This window comes from Rhincodon typus, chromosome 9, assembly GCF_021869965.1.
Source record: "Rhincodon typus isolate 14 chromosome 9, sRhiTyp1.1, whole genome shotgun sequence".
In the NCBI taxonomy this organism is placed as follows: domain Eukaryota; kingdom Metazoa; phylum Chordata; class Chondrichthyes; order Orectolobiformes; family Rhincodontidae; genus Rhincodon; species Rhincodon typus.
Genome location: NC_063340.1, coordinates 44,085,613 through 44,105,802, shown reverse-complemented (window position 1 = coordinate 44,105,802; position 20,190 = coordinate 44,085,613). Strand labels below are relative to the sequence as shown.

The 20,190-nt window shown below is 40.7% G+C and overlaps 1 protein-coding gene across 2 annotated transcripts in view; it reads left to right on the top strand.

Moving 5' to 3' along the window:
• sptbn1 (spectrin, beta, non-erythrocytic 1) overlaps positions 1-20,190 on the top strand; it is a 390,719-nt gene that overhangs the window by 99,117 nt on the left and 271,412 nt on the right. Inside the window, exon 1 of one of the 2 annotated variants that reach the window (XM_048601481.1) lies at positions 11,672-12,148. The exons of the other annotated variant lie outside the window; for it this stretch is intronic. Within the exon in view, the coding sequence (XP_048457438.1) occupies positions 12,040-12,148 (109 nt within the window). The 5' untranslated portion in view covers positions 11,672-12,039. Of the gene's footprint in view, positions 1-11,671; positions 12,149-20,190 lie in introns of those variants that run through there. 2 annotated transcript variants of the gene reach the window in all.

Below are 20,190 nucleotides of genomic sequence, written 5' to 3'. Positions count from 1 at the left end.
AACAAGCTAAATGAGACCCGTCTTTGACAAGTCATTGCAGAAGCACTAATGCCTTTGTTCGGGTTTGTCCAAAATGTTGGAACTGTATTAATATTTTAACCTGCAGAACTGATCCATAATCTGTCTGCTGGATGCAAGAAACAAAAGTTTGTCCTTTTATATCCCAATTCATTTTTCTTTGCTTATACATTTTCTCATTTTCTCTCATCTGATCTAATTGCATGTACTTCATCTGTTGTGCATAATTGTTCTTCAGCATGTACCTGCCTGTATGTACTGCTTCAATAAACATTGACTGAGAGCCAGATCAGTTTGATGCAGGAGAATAGTGGTAGGCTACGCTGAATCTGCTTTTATGCAATAATCACAAATTAATACAAAGGAAAATAGTAGGATTGATCAGCTCCGTGGGAATATTTGACTCCTGTGTTGGGGTGGTGAGCTGAGTGCAGACTTTCCAAGTTCTGCCATTTTATAATGTTTGCTGGTTGCAGTGCAGTCACCAAATCACTAAAATGACTACAGCATCTTACTTGCTGTGATCCCTTTGTCTGTTCACTGTTATGAATTTTAGCTCTTTTTCTGATAAATACAACATGACATCTACCAGAAGGAATCAAGGGTCCTCCTTTAAATATGCATCTTATGTTCCAGTGATACAATTTGAGTTTGATCTCTCACTTTAACCTCAGGCCTTATTGCTGGCAAGCATTTCCAGAGGCAAAAGGGACCAAGATAGTTAACTTTCTTTTCTTTTGACTTCCATGTAGGCCAGGAAGAGCAGGGATCCTTTGTTGGACTCCAAAAGCAAATTGCCTATTTCCTCAACATTGAGTATTCCTTCTTCTATCATGATCACCGTACCATCTGTCCTTCCTCCTAGCCACATAACTGTTCACCCATGGTCATTCCTTAAGGACCCAATAATGTCCAGCCTCTGAAATCCTGCTCCCACTTGACCCCTGTAGGCTAACCATTCCCAGCCACTGTTGACATTTCATTTCTGCCCTTTACAACAACCCAACTGTGTTTTCTTCACTCACCACCTGCTTCCACTTATGCCTGGAGTTTTCCTTTTAACGTAAGCAGTGGAACAGAAAGCCAACTGGTAAAGAATTAAAATTCAGAGGCCTAAAATCAAATGGAAAGTACTTTGGTTGTCAGTGTCACAGCATATCCTGTCAAAATGCTCTGTCCGTGTGATGACACTCATTGACTTAGTCAGACAACATATTGCTTCATCTTTGCGCAGTTGCAAAACTACCAGTTATGCCTGTGAAACATTTGTAGAGTCATAGAGATGTACAGTATGGAAACAGACCCTTCAGTCCAACTCGTCCATGCAGACCAGATATCCTAAATTAATCTAGTCCCATTTGCCAGTATTTGGCCCATATCTATAAGTTTATCCCTCAGCCTCCGCTCTGGGGAAAATAGGCCCAAACTATTCAGTCTCTCCCTATAGCTCACAACCTCCAACCCTGGCAACATCCTCATAAATGGTAGAAAATTAGTAAAGTTAGATCACGTGGGATTCAGGGTGAGCTTGCCAATTGGATACATAATTGATGTAACGGCAAGAGACAGAGAGTGATGGTAGAGGGTTGTTTTTCAGACTGGAGGCCTGTGACCAGCGGTGTTCCACAGGGATTGGTTCTGAGTCCTGTTTCGTTTGTCATTTATACAAATGATTTGGATTAGATTATTGAAGGCACGGTTAGTACGTTTGTGCTTGACACCAAAATTGGTGGCATTGTAGACAGTGAAGAAGGTTTTCTAAGATTACAAAGGGATCTTGATCAAATGGGCTGAAAAAATGGCAGATGGAGTTCAACCTGGATAAATGCGAGGGACTGCATTTTGGTGTAACAAACAAGTGTAGGGCTTATACAATTAATGGTAGGGCCTTGGGCAGTGTTGTAGAACAGAGGGACCTAGAGTTACAGGTACATAATTTTTTTAAAGTTTGTGTCACATATAGTTAGGGTGGTTAAAAAGGCATTTGGCATGCTTGCCTTCATTGCTCAGTCTTTTGAGTGTAGGAGTTGGGATGTTATGTTGAGGTTGTACAAGACACTGGCGAGGCCTCTTCTGGAATACTGTGTCCAGTTCTGGTCTCCCAGATTAAGATATTATCAAGCTGGAGAGGGTTCAGAAGAGATTTACCAGGATGTTGCTGGGTATGGAAGTTTTGAGTTATATAGAAAGGCTGGATAGGCTGGGACTTTTTTCACTGGAGCATAGGAGGTTGAGAGGTGACCTCTTAGAAATTTAAAAAATAATGAGAGATATAGATAGAGTTGATGGCAGTTGTCTTCTCCCTAACCTGAGAGATTTTAAGACTAAGGGACACATTCTTAAGGTGAGAGGACAGAGATTTAAAAAAGACATAAGAGGCAAATTTTTTACATAGAGGGTGGTTCACATGTTGAATGAACTTCCTGATGATGTGGTAGGTGCGGGTAAAACTACAATGTTTAAAAGATATTTGGATGGACACATGAATATGAAAGGTTTGGAAGGATATGGGCCAGGAGCAGGCAGGTGGGACTATTTTAGTTTGGGATGATGTTCGGCATGGATTGGTTGGACCGAAGGGTCTGTTTCTGTGCTGTATGACTCTCTGACTCTGTAAATCTTTTCTGAACCCTTTCTAGTTTCACAACATCGTTCCTTTAGGAGGCAGACCAGAATTGCATGCAATACTCCAAAAGTGGCCAAACCAATGTACTGTACAGCCGCAACATGACCAACCCAACTCCCATACTCAATGCACTGATGAATAAAGGCAAGCATACCAAATGCCGTCTTCACTATCCTATCTACCCATGGCTCCACTTTCAAGCAACTATGAACCTGCACTTCAACGTCTTTTTATTCAGCAGCACTCCCCAGGACATTACCATTAAGTGTATAAGTCCTGCCCTGATTTGCCTTTCCAAAATGCAGCACCTCACATTTATCTAAATTAAATTCCATGTGCCACTCCTCAGCCCATTGGTCCATCTGATCAAGATCCCATTGTACCCTGACGTAACTTTCTTTGCTATCCACTACACCTCCAATTTTAGTGTCATCTGCAAACTTACTAACTATACCTTCCATGTTCACATCCAAATCATTTATATAAATGACAGAAATCAGTGAATCCAGCACTGATCATTGTGGCACACCAATGGTCACAGGCCTCCAGTCTGAAAAGCAACCCTCCACTACTACCATCTGTCTTCTGCCTTTGAGCTAGTTCTGTATGCAGATAGCTAGTTCTCCCTCTATTCCGTGTGATCCAACCTTGCTAACCAGTCTACTGTGAGGAATCTTGTTGAATGCCTTACTGAAGTCCATACAGATCATGTCCACTGCTCTGCTCTCATCAATCCTTTTCATTACTGCTTCAAAAAACTCAATCAAGTTAGTGAGACACGATTTGCCACAAGCCATGTTGACCATCCCTAATCAGTCCTTGTTTTCAGATACATGTAAATCCTGTTTCTTAGGATTCCCTCAAATAGCTTGCCCACCACCAATGTCAGGCTCACCGGTCTATAGTTCCCTGGCTTTTCCTTACCACCTTTCTTAAATAGCGTCACCACGTTAGCCAACCTCCAGTCTTCCTGCACCTCACCTGTGGCTATCGATGATACAAATATCTCAGCAAGGGGCCCAGCAATCTCTTTCCTCGCTTCCCATAGAGTTCTAGGGTACACCTGATCGGGTCCTGGGGATTTGTCCACCAGTGGATAAATGTAACGTTGTCCACACTGGTAGTTAAAATAAAAAGTAGAGTGTTATTCAAATTATAGATTGGGAAATGTTAATTTATAAAGAGATCTGGATGTCCATGTACACCAGTCATTAGAAGCAAGCATGTAGATGCTGCAAGCAGTTAGGAAGGCAAATATATTTTTTGGCCTTCATTGTACAAGAGTTTGAGTACAGAAGCAAGGAGGTCTTACTGCTGCTGAACGGGGCCTTGGTGATACCTTACCTGGTGCAGTGTATGTGGATTTTGCTCCCTTTACCTGAGAAAAGATAGACATACCATTGAATGGGAGTGAATTCAGATTGTGAACCCATTTCTTCCCTTTCTTTTAGCTCTACTTGTTGCATTCTCTGTCACCATGTCCTCTTTCCCCTTCCCCCACTCCAGTGGGACCATCTGTTCTTTTCAGTTTGGCAGTCAAACACATCATTATTCTGCCATTCTCACATTCCAATCACTTAATCTGCACTATCAACAGCCTTTCTCCCCCAGAACTCCACCCCCAACACTATTCCATATAAATGCAGCCCCCTTCACACTACGTCAGCTCTGATGAAGGGTCATCTAGACTCAAAACGTTAACTTGCTCTCTCACCACGGATGCTGCCTGACTCGCTGTGATTTCCAGTATTTTTTGTTTTCAGTACAGATTCCAGCATCTGCAGTAATTTGCTCCTACGATGGCTAATCCTACTTCTATTTTCTAAATTTCTATGTTAGCTAATCCCTGTCTATGTCAATATATTATTCTCTACACCACAATCTCCTCTTTTACCTTTTGAGGTGGCACTTTATCGGTTGTTTTCTGGCAATCTATGGGCAGTACATCCATGGGTTATCATTTATCTACATTTATCTTTGTCAAAGATCTCTAATAAATTAGTGAAACATGTTTTCTTTTTCATAAAATCATGTTGGTTCTACCCAATTACATTAAGATATTCTAAGTGCTGTGCTATAACCTCGTTAATAATAGATCTTTGTATTTCCCTGTGACAGTTGTTAGGTTAATTGGCCTGCAGTTTCCTGCTTTGTCTCCCTCCTCTCTCCTAGAGGAGTTGCATTTACTGGTCAGTAGTCTGATGGGGCTTTTCCAGAATTTAGAGAAATTGGAAAATTGAAACCAATGCATCCACTATCTCAACAGCCACTTATTTTAACATCCTTGAATCAAGTCCATCAGGGCCAAGGAACAAATAAGAGTTTGGATATAATAATTTCCTCAGTACCTTTCACTCCCTTTCACCTTGAGATTCTGTTATTTCTGGGATGTTATTTTTATCCTCTACAGTGAAGATAGAAGGATCCTTGATATTGGGCTTGCAGCAGATAGTAAGGGAACTAACAAGAGGGAAAAAGCTAGTAAACCTAGTATTCACCAGTCTACCTCTTGCAGATCCATTTGAACTTGACAACATAGGTATATGTGACCATGCACAGTCCTTACTGCTTGTGAAAACCAAATCTCATCTTTGCACCGAGCATATCCTCCATTGTGATCAGTGGCATTATCACCATGCTAACTCGGAAAGATTTTGTATAAAGTTGGCAGTTCAAAGCTAGGCATCCATGAAGCGCAGTAGGCGATCAGCAGCAGCAGAATGATATTTATCAATGGTCTGTAAACCTGCGTCCCTAATTCACCCATTACTGTTAAGCCAAAGGGTCAACTGTAGTTTAATGAAGAGTGCAGGAACACATACCTAAAAATGAGGTATCAACCTTGTGAAGATACAGCTCAAGACCACTTGTATGCCAAACAACAGAAGCAGCAAAATTGGGCAGAATGAAGCCACCTCTTAAACAATGGACCTGGTCTAAGCGCTACAGTTTTCAGTATCCAATGATCAATGGTGTTGTACAACTAAAAATTTAACTGGAGAAGGAGGCCCCGTAAATATCTCAATGATGGGTGAGCCATAAAATTGGTATAAAAGATAAAGCTGAAGTATTTACCATCATCTTCAACTAGAAATGTTTGGTGGAGATCCATCTTGGCCTTCTCGTAAGATCCTCAGCATCATAGATGCTAATATTCTGCTAATTTAATTCACACCACACAATATCAAGAAACAGTTATTGCAGTATCTCATACTTTAATTATGTGCTCCCAAAACATCCTGCCAATAGTAATGAAGGTTTGTGGGCTAGAATTCTCTCTGAACTCTATCCGAGCAGTTTCAATACACCCATGACACTGACATCTACCTGATAATGTGGACTGCCCAGGTATCTTTATTTTAATCAACCTGCTCAGACATGTTGTGACATACACATGAGACAGGTAAGTCTTGAAACCAGACTTCCTGGGTCAGAGGTAGGGCCACTGCCACTGTGCCTCAAAAGCTCCACTGTGGAGATGTGCCATGTTACAAAAGCAGGACACATCTATTGTGGCTAATTACCACCCCTTAAGCCGCCTTATAATCATGATGGAAGGTGTTGCTGGCAGTGCTATAAATCAGTACTTGCATTGCAATAACCTGTTCAATGTGCACTGTCTAGGTTCCATCAGAGCAACTTACTTTCTGACCTCACTGCTTACTTAGTTCAGACATGGACAGTAATCCTGAGGTAAGAGTGACCGATCTTGACATCACAGTGGCTTTTGACTTGTATGAGATCAAAGAGACCTTAGCAAAACTGAAGTCATTGGGAATCTGGAAAACCTTCCATTGGTTGCATTTGTACCTGTTTAAAAAGGAAGATGGCTATGTTCGAGGCCAATCAGATAGTTCCAGTTGCATTGCTGTAGGAGTTCTTCAGCAAGTATTAGAAGTCTAACCACCTTGAACTTTATCAGTTTATCAGTAACTTTCCTTCCATCAAAGTAGAGATGTTCACTGATAATTCACAATGTTTGGGACCTCTGATTCTGAAGCTGTACATTCCAATATGCATCAAGACCTGGATAACATTCAGGTTTGGGCTGACACCTATCTTTCACATCACGCAAATGCCAGGGAATGACTATCTGCAACCAGAGGCATTCACCTGACATTCAATGGCATTATCATTACTGAATCCTCACCAAATACTGAATTGGTCCAGCCATGATTCTACAAATATATTGAGCAAGAGGGAAACTAGAGCAAGGGTAGAACCTCTTAAAGATCAAGGAGGTTGCCTTTCTGTTGAAAGGAGAGGGGAGAGATACTAAATTAATATTTCGCATCAGTTTTTACTATGGAGAAATAAATGAAGTCTAGAGAATGCAGAGAAATAAACTTTGATATTTTTAAAACAGTTCGCATTACAGAAGAGGACATTTGGGAGGTCTTAGAGAATATAAATGCGGATAAATCTCCAGGACATGATCTAATGTATCCCAGAACATTGTGGGAAGTAAGGGAGGAAATTATGAGACCCCTTACAGAAATATTTGCATCATCTATAACTACCAGTGAGGTGGCTGATGACTGTAGGATGGCCAATGTTGTACCTTTGTTTAAGAAAAGTTATAAGGAGAAACCGAGGAACTATAGACCTGTGAATCAGACCTCGGTTGTGTGCAAATTGTTGGAGGTTATTATAAAAGATAGGATTTGTGGACATTTAGAGAGGCAAAATTGATTAGGGATAGTCAGCATGGTTTTGTGTGAGGAATATTGTGTCTCACAAATTTGTTTGAAGTTTTTGAGGAAGTTACCGAAAAGATTGATGATGGCAGAGCAGTAGACGTTGTTTCTTTGGAGTTTAGTAAAGCCTTTGACAATGTTCCGCAGGGTAGAATAACTAGTAAAGTTAGGTCACATGGGATTCAGGATGAGCTTACCAATTGGATGTATAATTGCTTTAATGGCAGGAGACCGAGTAATGGTGCAGGGTTGCTTTTCAGACTGGAGGCCTGTGACCAGCGGTCTTCCACAGGGATCGGTTCTGGGTCCTCTTTTCTTTATCAATTATATAAATGATTTGGATGAGAATATACAAGGCATGGTTAGTAAATTTGTGGACAACACCAAAATCAGTGGCATAGTAGATAATGAAGATGGTTTTCTAAGATTACAATGGGATCTTGATCTAATGGGTCAATGGCCTGAAAAATGGCAGATGGAGTTCAATCTGGATAAATGTGAGGTCCTGCATTCTGGTACAACAAACAGGGGTAGGGCTTATACAATTAATGGTAGGGCTTTGAGTAGTGTAGAAAAGAGGGGCTTACGGCTGCAGGCATAATTCTTTGAAGTTTGCGTCACACATAGACAGGGTGGTTAAAAAGGCGTCTGGCATGCTTGCCTTCATTGCTCAGCCCTTTGAGTAGGGGATTTGGGACATTATGTTGAGGTTGTACAGGACATTGGTGATGCCTCTTTTGGAATACTATGTCCAGTTCTGGTCTCCCAGTTATAGGAAGGGTATTAGCAAGCTGGAGAAGGTTTAGAAGAGATTTACCAGGATGTTGCTGGGTCTGGAAGGTTTGAGTAATAAAGAAAGGCTGGATAGGCTGGGACTTTTTTTACTGGAATGTAGGAGGTTGAGAGGCGATCTGATAGAAATTTATAAAATAATGAGAGATATAGCTAGAGTTAACAGTGGTTGTCTTTTCCCTCAGATGGGGGACTTCAAGAGTAGGGGGCACATTTTTAAGGTGAGAGGAGAGAGATTTAAAAAAGACATGAGGCAAATTTTTTACACAGGTTGTAGTTCACGTGTGGAATGAACTTCCTGAGGAAGTGGTGGATGCGAGTAAAATTACAATGTTTAAATGACATTTGGATGGATAAATGAATAGGAAAGGTTTGGAGGGAAATGGTCCAGGAGCAGGCAGGTGGGACTATTTTAGTTTGGGATTATGTTCGGCATGGACTGGTTGGACCAAAGGCTCTGTTTCTGTGCTGTATGACTCTGACTCTATATAAATGCAAAAGCACCTCTCAAACTTTGAATAAGCCTGTCCACCGTCTATCAAGCACAAATCAGGAAAATGATGGAATACTCTCTACTTGCTTAGATGAACGAAGCTCTAACAACACTCCAGAAGATCAACACTATCCAGGTCAAAGCAGCCTGCTTGATTGGCACTCTATTCATCAATTTTAAACATCCATTCACTCCTCCACGAATTCACAGTGACAGCATTATGTGGTTTAGAAAAGGTGCACTGCAGCAACTTATCAAGGTTCCTTCCAAATCTATGATCCCTACTACCTAGAAGATCAAGCACAGCAGATGCATGAGACCAATACCATGTGTCAATTCCCTTCCAAGCCACACACCATCCTGACTTAGAATGATGTCACTTTTCCTTCATGGTTATAGGATCAAGATTCTGGATCTCTCTTCCCAACAACACTATGGGTGTACTTGCGGTTAGAAGCAGCAGCTTACACCACTTTTTGAAGAACAGGACAGTAAATGCTGACACCACGTCCCACGACGGGATAAAAAGAAATTGCAAGTGCTGTGTTAATATTTGTTTCTGTTTACGTGGCTGTCACTGTGGACAAAAACATGGGTAGACTTTTTTTTGTGATTTGAGTTAGGGTGGTTGGGTCTAAAAATACCAATGATAACAAGGTGTAGAGCTGGATGAACACAGCAGGCCAAGCAGCATCAGAGGAGCAGGAAGGCTGACGTTTCGGGCCTAGACCCTTCTTCAGAAATGGGGGAGGGGAAGGGGATTCTGAAATAAATAGGGAGAGAGGGGGAGGCGGATAGAAGATGGATAGAGGAGAAGATAGGTGGAGAGGAGACAGACAGGTCAAAGAGGTGGGGATGGAGCCAGTAAAGGTGAGTGTAGGTGGGGAGTTAGGGAGGAGATAGGTCAGTCCAGGGAGGACATAGGTCAGTCCAGGGAGGACGGACAGGTCAAGGGGGCGGGATGAGGTTAGTAGGTAGGAGATGGGGGTGGGGCTTGAGGGGGGAGGAGGGGATAGGTGGGAAGAAGGACAAGTTAGGGAGGCAGGGACAAGCTGGGCTGGTTTTGGGATGCGGTAGGGGGATGGGAGATTTTGAAGCTTGTGAAGTCCACATTGATACCATTGGGCTGCAGGGTTCCCAAGCGGAATATGAGGTGCTGTTTCTGCAACCTTCGGGTGGCATCGTTGTGGCACTGCAGGAGGCCCAGGATGGACATGTCGTCTGAGGAATGGGAGGGGCAGTTGTTTAGTACGAACCGAGCGTAGGTGTTCTGCAAAGCAGTCCCCAAGCCTCTGCTTGGTTTCCTCGATGTAGAGGAGGCCACAATGGGAACAGTGGATGCAGTATACCACATTAGCAGATGTGCAGGTGAACATCTGCTTGATGTGGAAAGTCTTCTTGGGGCCAGGGATTGGGGTGAGGGGGGAGGTGTAGGGGCAGGTGTAGCACTTGCTGCGGTTGCAGGGAAAAGTGCCGGGTGTGGTGGGGCTGGAGGGGAGGGTGGAGCGGACAAGGGAGTCCTGGAGAGAGTGGTCCCTCCGGAAAGCAGATTAAGGGTGGGGAGGGAAAAATGTCTTTGGTGGTGGGGTCGGATTGCAGATGGCGGAAGTGTCGGAAGATGATGCGTTAGATCCGGAGGTTGGTGGGGTGGTACGTGAGGACGAGGGGGATTCTGTTTTGGTTGTTATTGCGGGGAGGGGGTGTGAGGGATGAGTTGCGGGAAATGCAGGAGACACGGTCGAGGGCGTTCTCGGCCACTGAGGGGGACAAGTTGCGGTCCTTGAAAAATGAGGACATCTGAGATGTACAGGAGTGGAATGCTTCATCCTGGGAGCAGATGCGGCGGAGGTGAAGGAATTGGGAATAGGGCATGGCATTTTTGCAGGAAGGTGGGTGGGAGGAAGTGTATTCTAGGCAGCTGTGGGAGTCGGTGCGTGTGAAATCAGTTTCCAGGTGGTTGCCAGAGATGGAAATACAGAGGTCCAGGAAGTAGAGAGAGGTATCAGAGATGATCCAGGTGAACTTAAGGTTGGGGTGGAAGGTGTTGGTGAAGTGGCTGAACTGTTCAAGCTCCTAATGGGAGCATGAGGCGGCGCCAATACAGTCATCAATGTAATGGAGGAAGAGGTGAGGTTTAGGGCCAGTGTAGCTATGGAAGAGGGATTGTTCCACGTAACCTACAAAGAGGCAGGCATAGCTTGGGCCTGTGTGGGTATCTCTATCTCTAAAAATACCAAGGCAGGGAAATGGGATGACTTCATAAAGAGAAATGGACATTGTGCAGAAGGGACAAATAAAGGTGCTTTAATTTGTTTGGATTTAAAGGGATCTTAAGAGCATTGAATTATATGGTTTCCTCAGGTTGTTGTTAATGATAACAACAGTTTAAGTACCAGCCACTTGATATGCAAATCATGCTTTTTACTCTGCCGTATTTACAGAGTCTCAAAAAAGCTAAAGCAATCTGGGAAGCACTATTTTGTTTCTGAAGATTTTAAATTGCTGTCAGTATTTTAAGGTTTAATAATCAGCTCGCAGTGGAAACACAGACACATGTGACTGTGGTGTCTTAATTCCAGTTTTAAGTGATTCCAGAAGTTTAAGGATAGTATTGAAATGTTTGTACTGACGTTCTATTGTGTAATGGAATGCAAGGAAAAGAAAGACATTCTTCCTCCTTCCTTTCTGATAGAAATATGAGACTTTCCCGTTACATGAGGCACTTAAAACAAACGATTGCAATTCTCCCATATTTAAGAAGGGACCATAACAGGAAGCACTTTATTGTATTTTTTTGGAGGAAAACACACTTCATGTAAAAATAGAGAAATCTTGAAAATTTCAGTTAATCTCAGATGTGCACGAAGGACAACAGTTTTTTTTATAGCAGTTACTCGATGTGTTTTACGATTGCATACTTTTCGTGAACCCCTTTTTTTTTGCAAGTGGTACATTCCGTTCCTTCCTACTCCTATGTTAATCGTGACATCATTCAAACTGTGACTGCCTACTACTTAAATTACATTGCAGACTGGAGTAATGTGAAGGTGTGCTTATTGGCTTCAGAAAGAAGGAAGATAAACTGCAGGCTTATGTTTAGTGGGTGTGCCGTTCAGTCGTTCATTTCCTTGGCAATTTTAAAGCTGTTGGCTAACATAGTCTGGAGACTAGCGAACTGGACAATCAAAAAGCGATGTGATGCTGATCTATGGGTGATGCCTTTTTACACTATCAACCTATATTGAATGGAGCATGCTAGATTTTTGTTTATTTAAGAAGCTTACTTGCAGGCCAGTTACACGAGCAGTAACCAGCCACACTTTTCTACCAGGGTTCTGTGGTGCACTGAGTCTGCGGGAGGATTGCATTCCTCCTTATTTTTACTGTTTTGCGCTTCATTATATTGCCATCAAATGGAAATACATAGGGCGTCTAGCATATCAGGACCATTATCCACTGGCTTTCCCTCTCAGATGGCATACAATTATAATCAGCTGGAAGGAAGATTCAAGCAGCTTCAAGGTAAGAATGCTAAGCCATTGTTAGTGCTGTTGTTGGGATCCCTGTGAACTCTACTTAGCAGGTGCAGTAACCATGTGGTGCCATAATATTTTTTTAAAGCAAATTGCCATTTTAAAGCTTTAAATAAATAATATGGTACTAAGTAGAAAATAGCTAAATATTATTAATAAGTTAAAACATTTTTTAAAAAGGGGGAAAAAAGACTGACAACAGCCTTCTAGATTCGGAGTGATCAGATAATGTACCTTCCCGGTAGTTAGCCTTAACCGAGTTAACAGAACATTTTGGTAGCTGAGCGACTGAGAACAATAGAGGAAGAAAAGAGGGAGTGGTCCTTTTTTAGACTTCTTGTGAAATTTCTAAATTTTGTTATGCCATTTAATCTTGTGGGAACAAAGCTTTGCTTTCTGCTTCAGACTGTGAAAGGACTCCCTTGTTCTTCAGCTATGCTTTGAAATATTTAACACTGGCACATAAATTATAAACAGGAGATGGAAGATGACTGAAGCCATGATAATTGTGTTCCAGACAATTATGCCTTTGAGCTTGAAATAGCGAAAGGAGCTTTTATTTGTAATTCCATTTTTCTTCGTTGAGAGAAAGGTGATCTTTCTCACTGAATGCAATTTAGTAGCTAACTGTAGATTGCTTCAGTGGTATTATGTTCTGGAAGGCTAATAATATATTAACTGAAAGAAAATCTGCTTCATAGCTTTTTAAAGTTCAAGCAACCAACTACAGCATCAATTGCCTAATTCAGCTGTAAAAATGTTCTCAAACATTTCCCAGTTAGCACCATGTGTTTATCCACTGTGTTGCCAAATCTTGCTGACCAGGAATGTTCCAAGGGTTTTCTGTGGTCTCTGGGAAATAGAATGATCAAGCTGAGTGTTTCTGTGCTTGCTAGTTGGAGACAGTAGATCATTCAGGATTCCCACTTCTTGCTATCTAACAGCTAACAATCCCTTTTATTTATTGGGGTGCTGACTGCAGTGATTGATTTATTCTTGTTACATGTACCAATATATAGTGAGATGTGTTGTTTTGCGTGCTATACAGGCAGATCGTACCATACAAAATGCATCAGGGTAGCAGAACAGAGTGCAGAGTACATTGTTATAGCTGCACAGAAGGTGCAGAGAAAGAGATCAGAATTAACATTTGAGAGGTTTGTTCAAAACTCTTATAACAGTGGGGAAGAAGCTGTTCTTGAATCTATTCGTACATATATGCAAACTTTTATGTCTTCAGTCTGATGGAAGAGGGTGGAACAGAATACAACCGTGGTGGAAGGGGTCTTTGATTATGTTAGTTGCCTTCCCGAGGCAGCGGGAAGTATAGATGGAGTAATAAAATTACTACATTTGCTTTAAAATGTATTAACTGTTATGCAATTTTCAAGGAGATACAATATGGTACACATTTAATTTAGGGAGATACTACTGTAAGATTTAATATGGCATTTATATTACCAGCTAATAAATTGATCCAGTGTCTCCACGGCATGTGACCATGTTCTGCCGCACTTTAAAATCCAAATAGGTCACTCGTTTACTCCTTGGGCTCTACTGAGATCTATCTAATTTATTTTGAGGGCCTGATTTTGTTTTAATTCACTCATGAGACATAGGCATTGCTGGCCAGCCAGAATTTATTGCCCATCTCTAGTTGCCGTTGAGAAAATGGTGATGGAACTGCCTTATTGAACCGGTGCAGTCCATGTGCTATAGGTAGACCCACAATTGATATTAATGGCACATTCCAGGATTTTGACCCATTAACAAGTGAAGGAACGGCAATATATTTTCAAATCAGGATTGTAAGTAGCTTGGAGAGATTTTGCGGGTGATGATGTTCCCGTGTCTCTGCTGCCCTTCTACTTTTAGATGAAAGTAGTCATGGATTTGGATGGTGCTGTAGTATTTCTGCAGTGCATCTTGTAGGTAGATTTATTTTCTGATCGAGGTAGGATGGATGGATGGATCTAAAAATATTAAGGCAGGGAAACAGGGTGACTTTGTAAAGCGAGGTAGCGATGGTGCAGAAGGGACAAATGAAGGTTGCTTTAATTTATTTTGAGTTAAACGGATCTTAAGAGCATTGAATATATGGTTTCCTCAGGTTGTTATTGATGATAACATTGGTTGGAGTGCTAACCACTTAATCTGCAAATCATGTTACAGCAGCTTGTGAGAAATACTTTATGATCTGGATGGGTACTGTAGTACTTGTGCAGTTGCCAGAACAATAGGGAGTACTACATGGGGAATAAATAGTATTGTAAGAAACTACAAAAAGAGATAAATTAGGCAAGGAAAATTTTGTGAAATTTAATATAAATAAATGTAAGGTACATTTTGGGAGAAACAACAAGTAGAGTGCAATTAAATTGCAAAAAGAGTACAGAAGCAGATTATTTGCAATGCCTAACATTGATAGGGGATGCTTGATAGAAAACAAGTTTCTTTGATAAAGGTGATCATTTTTAAAGAAGAAGACACATGGTGATTTGATATAGAATAATGAAGCAGTTACTTCAATTTCCAAAAGATTATTTTAGCAATCCATATTTTGTAATATCACGTCTCATTTTCCCAACGTTTCACTGGTCTGAACTGTTTTGCATTTTTTAATAAATTGGAACTGGTGATAAATCTCACAATTACTGAATTCATGCTTATTTTATAATAAAGACTTTTGGAAAGAAAATAAATTGTAGACTACGACTTGTAGTTAATTTGGTGCTTGGCTCCCTAAATTCTCTTAAGTGTTCTTTTTAAGTATCAAGCGTAAAATTTGTAAGCAGGTTCAAGATGATAGAAAGAAGTCTTAAAGATAATATTGATAACTTGATAAAGTTCAAGTTCCTGCTGAATAGTTTCAACCGAAAATAACCTGTTTCTAGGATGTGGTGTCCACACTATTTGGTCTAAATTGTACTATAGTAAAGTTTTGGGAGACCTCATTAGAGAACTGTACTATTGCAATTCCATAATAAGAACTATGTTGGCTTTAAAGAAGGTACGACCAAGAGCATGGATTCTGAATGTATCGCCCACACTTCCTACTGAGTACATTGAGTTTATGAAGATCAAAATCCTGCTATGATTTTGGATTCAATAGTGATTAAAAGATTGAGGGGATCTGTATCAATCCCTTGAAGTTATTACTGGAATCGCTAATATACAAGTGGTCGGTTTGTTTGTTGTTGTGTTGTAGCCAAAAAGAACTAGAAGTCGACTAAATAGAGAAGCCAGGAAATTCAGTTTAATATGGGAGGATTGATATTGCTCAGTGATTCATTTGTGAAACTGTATTGCGTTGCTGCTGCTAAAGACTAACTCCTTATAATCCCACACGAGTATGCAACTACATTTTTGAAATATTACAGAATCCTTGAAGAAAGGAAATAGTTTGGACAACAAAATAACAAGTTATGGATCTTTGGGCTTCTCCATTTGTCTTTGAGGGGTAAGACCAGGATCTTTGAGAGAGGTTTATTAAATATTGCCATTTTTAAAAGGTGGTGATGACAAAAAGGTGGCGTTACAGGATGAGGGCATTAAGAGGTTGATCGTGTGTGCATACTTCTAAGTGTTTTTCTTATCCTGTGTACATAATCATCAAAGACAGAGTTGAAGATTCTAATATGTTGATCTTTGAAAGTAGGCTGAAATATTGATAAAGTGAACTTTAAAAATCTGGGAAGCTTGTCATTATAAATGGGCATATAGAATGCGAAATCAATAAGATAAAGCTAAATCTATGTAAATCATTATTGTGAATCCCTACTACAGTTAAGTTGTAGAAGACATTTGCTAAGATTTCACCAGGCCTCAGTTGCTTCATTTAGGAGGGAAAAAATGGGTTATTTCCATCAAAGCAATAATGATAAGAGCAGATCTGATTGAGAGGTTCAAAAGTTGAGAAACTTTGAGGTAAATATTTGTTTCCAATTTTCATCCAGATGAGTTGCTGTCCAGAGAGTACAAATTTTAAGCATGTCTGAAAAGGTAAAAGGAGAAATTAGAAGAATATTTTGTCAGAATTGGTAGGATGTGAAATGGCTTGTCACAAATAATGGTAGAAACAGAATTCATTTACAAAGAGCAGTAGAGTAGTGCGTGGAAAAGGAAGTAAAATGTCTGGGGACAGGATGGAACGGGAATAGCTGCATAGTTCTTTTGTAATCAACACAGTGGGCAATGGGCAAAATGGCACTTTTTCCATGCACGATAATCACATTTTCTTCGATCCTCTCCCCAGAGCTGTCCTTTTCTACCTTCTTCCAGTCATCATTTTTGTATTCTTTCTGTCTCATGCACATACGTTCTCTCACTTTCACTTCCACTTGTATTCTCCCTGGTGCCATGAAGTGACTGCAGAAAGAAACTCTGTATTTCACATTTAAACCACCCACAAAATGCTGTGCAATCAATTGATTACTTTTAGACTGTACCCATTTATTATATGGGTACTTACTCCAATGTCACGCTCCCACCTGCTTCAAGAAGACCACTATCATCCTGGTGCCAAAGAAAAATCAGGCATTGTGTCTTAATGACGACTGCATGGTGGCTCTGACATCTATCATTATGAAGTGCTTTGAGGTTAGTAATGGCACTCATCAACTCCAACCTTCCAGATTGCCTTCATCCACTACAATTCGCCAACTGTCACAATAGGTCTACAGCAGACGCCATCTCCCTGACCTACACTCATCCCTGGAAAACCTGGATAACAAGGACCCCACCTACATCAGATTCCCTATCTATTAACTTTAGCTCCACCTTCAACACCGTAATTCCAACAAAACTCATCTCCAAATTCTGAGACCTAGGACGCTGCTCCCCGCCCTCTGAACTGGATCCTCAACTTCTTGACCCACAGAGTGCAATCAATAAGGATAGATGACAACACCACCTCCATAATAATCCTCAACACCGAAGGCCCGTAAGACTCTGTACTCAGCCCCTTACGGTACTCCTTTTACACTCATGGCTGTGTGGCCAAATTCCGCTCTAACTCCATTTATAAACTTGCTGATGACAGCGCCGTAGTGGGTTGGATCTCAAACAACAACGAGACAGAGAACAGGAAAGAGATAGACAGCTTAATGGCATGGTGCAAAGGCAACAATCCCTCCTTTAATGTCATCAAAACAAAGGAGTTGTTCATTGACCTCAGGAAGCGGAGTGGACACATTCCTGTCTATCAATAGAGATGGTCAAGAGCTCAAGTTCTTAGGAGTAAATATCACCAATAATCTGTCCTGGTCCATCCATGTCGATGCCAAAGTCAAGAAAGCACACCAATGCCTCTACTTCCTCAGAAGACTAAGGAAATTTGGCATGTCCACAATGACTCTTCCCAGATAGGAAAGCATCCTATCTGGGTGCATCACAGCTTTGTATGGCAACTGCTTTGCCCAAGGCTGCAAGAAATTACAGAGGGTTCTGAATGCAGCCAGTCCATCATTAAAACCATCATTCCTTCCATTAACCCCATCTATACTTACCAGTGTCTCGGGAAGGCAGCCAACATAATCAAAGATCCCTTCCACCCCGGTACACTCTATTCCATGCTGTTCCATCCGGCAGAAGATTCAAAAGTTTGAAAGTACGTACCAACAATTCAAGAACAGCTTCTTCCCCTCTTACCAGACTTATGAACAAACTTCTTATATATTAGAGTTGATCTTTCTCCGCACCTTCTCAGTCGCGGTAATACAAATTTCTGCATTCTGTTCTAGTACCCTGATGTACTTATGTAAGATATGATTTGTCTGGAAAGCATGCAAAACAATATTTTTCACGGTATCTTGGTACATGTGACAATAATAAATCAAATCAAATCAAAATTGGACCAAACCTAACAACCAATTTGAACATTGCAAGGTCCCACAAATAGGAAATAAGATCACTCGGCATTTGTGTCGTTTTTTGTGGGGTAAATGTTCACCACGACATCAGGAGAGCTTCTCTGAACCTTGGATCCTTTCTGTTCTAAGGGAAGACTTGACCTTGTTTTAGTCTCTTATCTCAAAAGCAGTATTTCTGACAATGGAACACTCTATCTTCATACTACATTAAAGTGTTCATCTTGATGATGTGCTCAAGTCCTGGAGTAGATCGCAACACACAATTGGCATGTTGCTGTTATGTCAAGCTGGCAAGAAGTTTGAAAGTCTAGGATGAGATTGTGCTGTGTTGAGTTAGGTAAAATGATGAATAGAAGTTATACCTGAAATTGAACCAACTCCACATGGAAAGTACAGCATATAAAAAAGCCTTGGACGGACTTAAATCTAGAAGAGGAGGATGAAGGAAATCAATTTATTCCACAGATATTCTGTGGGATGTTTTTGAAAAAAGGAGGATTTATAAAAAGGCCACCCTTAAATTTCTAAATAACTAATGAAAATACATCTCATATCAGCCTTAAGTGTTTTCTGTGTCAATGCATCCTTGTTCGTAATCTGAAGACTTTGAAATGGGATTTGAGCAGAGAATCAATCTTAGGCCATTGCCATTCTGCCACATTAATTTATTGGCATCTGTATGGTTTATATTTATTTTCGTAGCTCTCAAATATGTCAGTCAAGACTTCCATACATTTAAGGCCGTTGAACTTGGTGATCTGGAACCAGAACATTAGATCTCAGAATCAGACCCTTCAGTCCAACAGATCTGCTCACAGCATTTGTCTTGATTTGAGTCACTTAGTCTTCTCCCAGTCTAACTAATCAATCGAATCAATCTTCCTCCTATAGAACTGGATTACCTGCTTTCTTAATTTTGTTAATTGGTCTCTGGTTCTTGGCTACATCACTGCAAACAATCTGATCATGTGTATATTATTGATGCTTGTAAAAATTACATAAATATGAAACTATTCCCTTAGCCTTTTAATCACTATTAAATTCAAACCATAATGTACTAGAGTGAAAGTGAACATCAAAATGTAGAGCTTACTATGACAAGGATAGATAGGAAGGCAAATAGCATAAATGCATTTAAGGGGAAGCTAGATATATACATGAGGAAGAAAGGAATAGAAGATTATGTAGGAAATGGTGGAATGATGTAAAATGGAAGAGGCTCATGTGAAGGATAAACATGGAAACAGACTAAATGATTTATATTGCCTATTTCGGTGCTGCACATTCAGCCTCTCATTGCCAATAGGATTGTTCCAAATGGTTGACAAACGTGTGAATAGTGTCAGCTTTGGCACAGCTTTCTTGAGTCATAAGTTTCGGTTCAATTCCCACTTGGACTTGAGTGTCAGCCTTGATTTTTGCACTTAAGTATAATAATACTGTGGAGATTGAGCTCCACCATCTCAGGTGTCATAAGAACATAAGAACTTGGAGAAGGATTAGACAATTAGCCCTTGGGCCTGATCAACTATTTAATACAGTCATGGCTGATCTCATCTGGGCCTCAACTCCACTTTCTAGCCCCCTCCACATAACCTTTTAATCCATTATAATTTAAAAATGCTTGTTTCCTCCTGAAATTTATTCGGTGTCCTGGCAACCACCCTTTGAGAGAAGCAATTCATCCTCCTCTCTGTTTTAAATCTGCCAGCCCTTATCTTTACAACTTCTCATTTTCAATTGCCTGACATTGCAACAATCCACTCTACATCTATTTTGTCAATCCCCTTTAGCACCTTATATGCCTCTATAAGATCTCCTCTCAGTCGTCTAAATTTTAGCAGTTATAGGCCTAAAATGCTCAATCTCTCCTCATAAAACAAGCCTTTCATCACTGGAATTAATCTAGTGAATATTCTCTGAACTGCCTCCAAAGCAATTACATCCTTCCTCAAGCAAGGGCACCAAACCTGTATGCACTACTCCAGATGTGGTCTCAGTAAATGCTGTGGAGGTTTCTTTCAGATATGATCTTAAACTGAGTCTCCTTCTGCCCCCTCAAGTGGACCTAACAGTACTGTAGGATTTTTTCGAAGAAGAGCAGGGGGTTATCTTGATGTCCTAACCAAAATTTATCCTTCGTTAAAATACACAAAAGCAG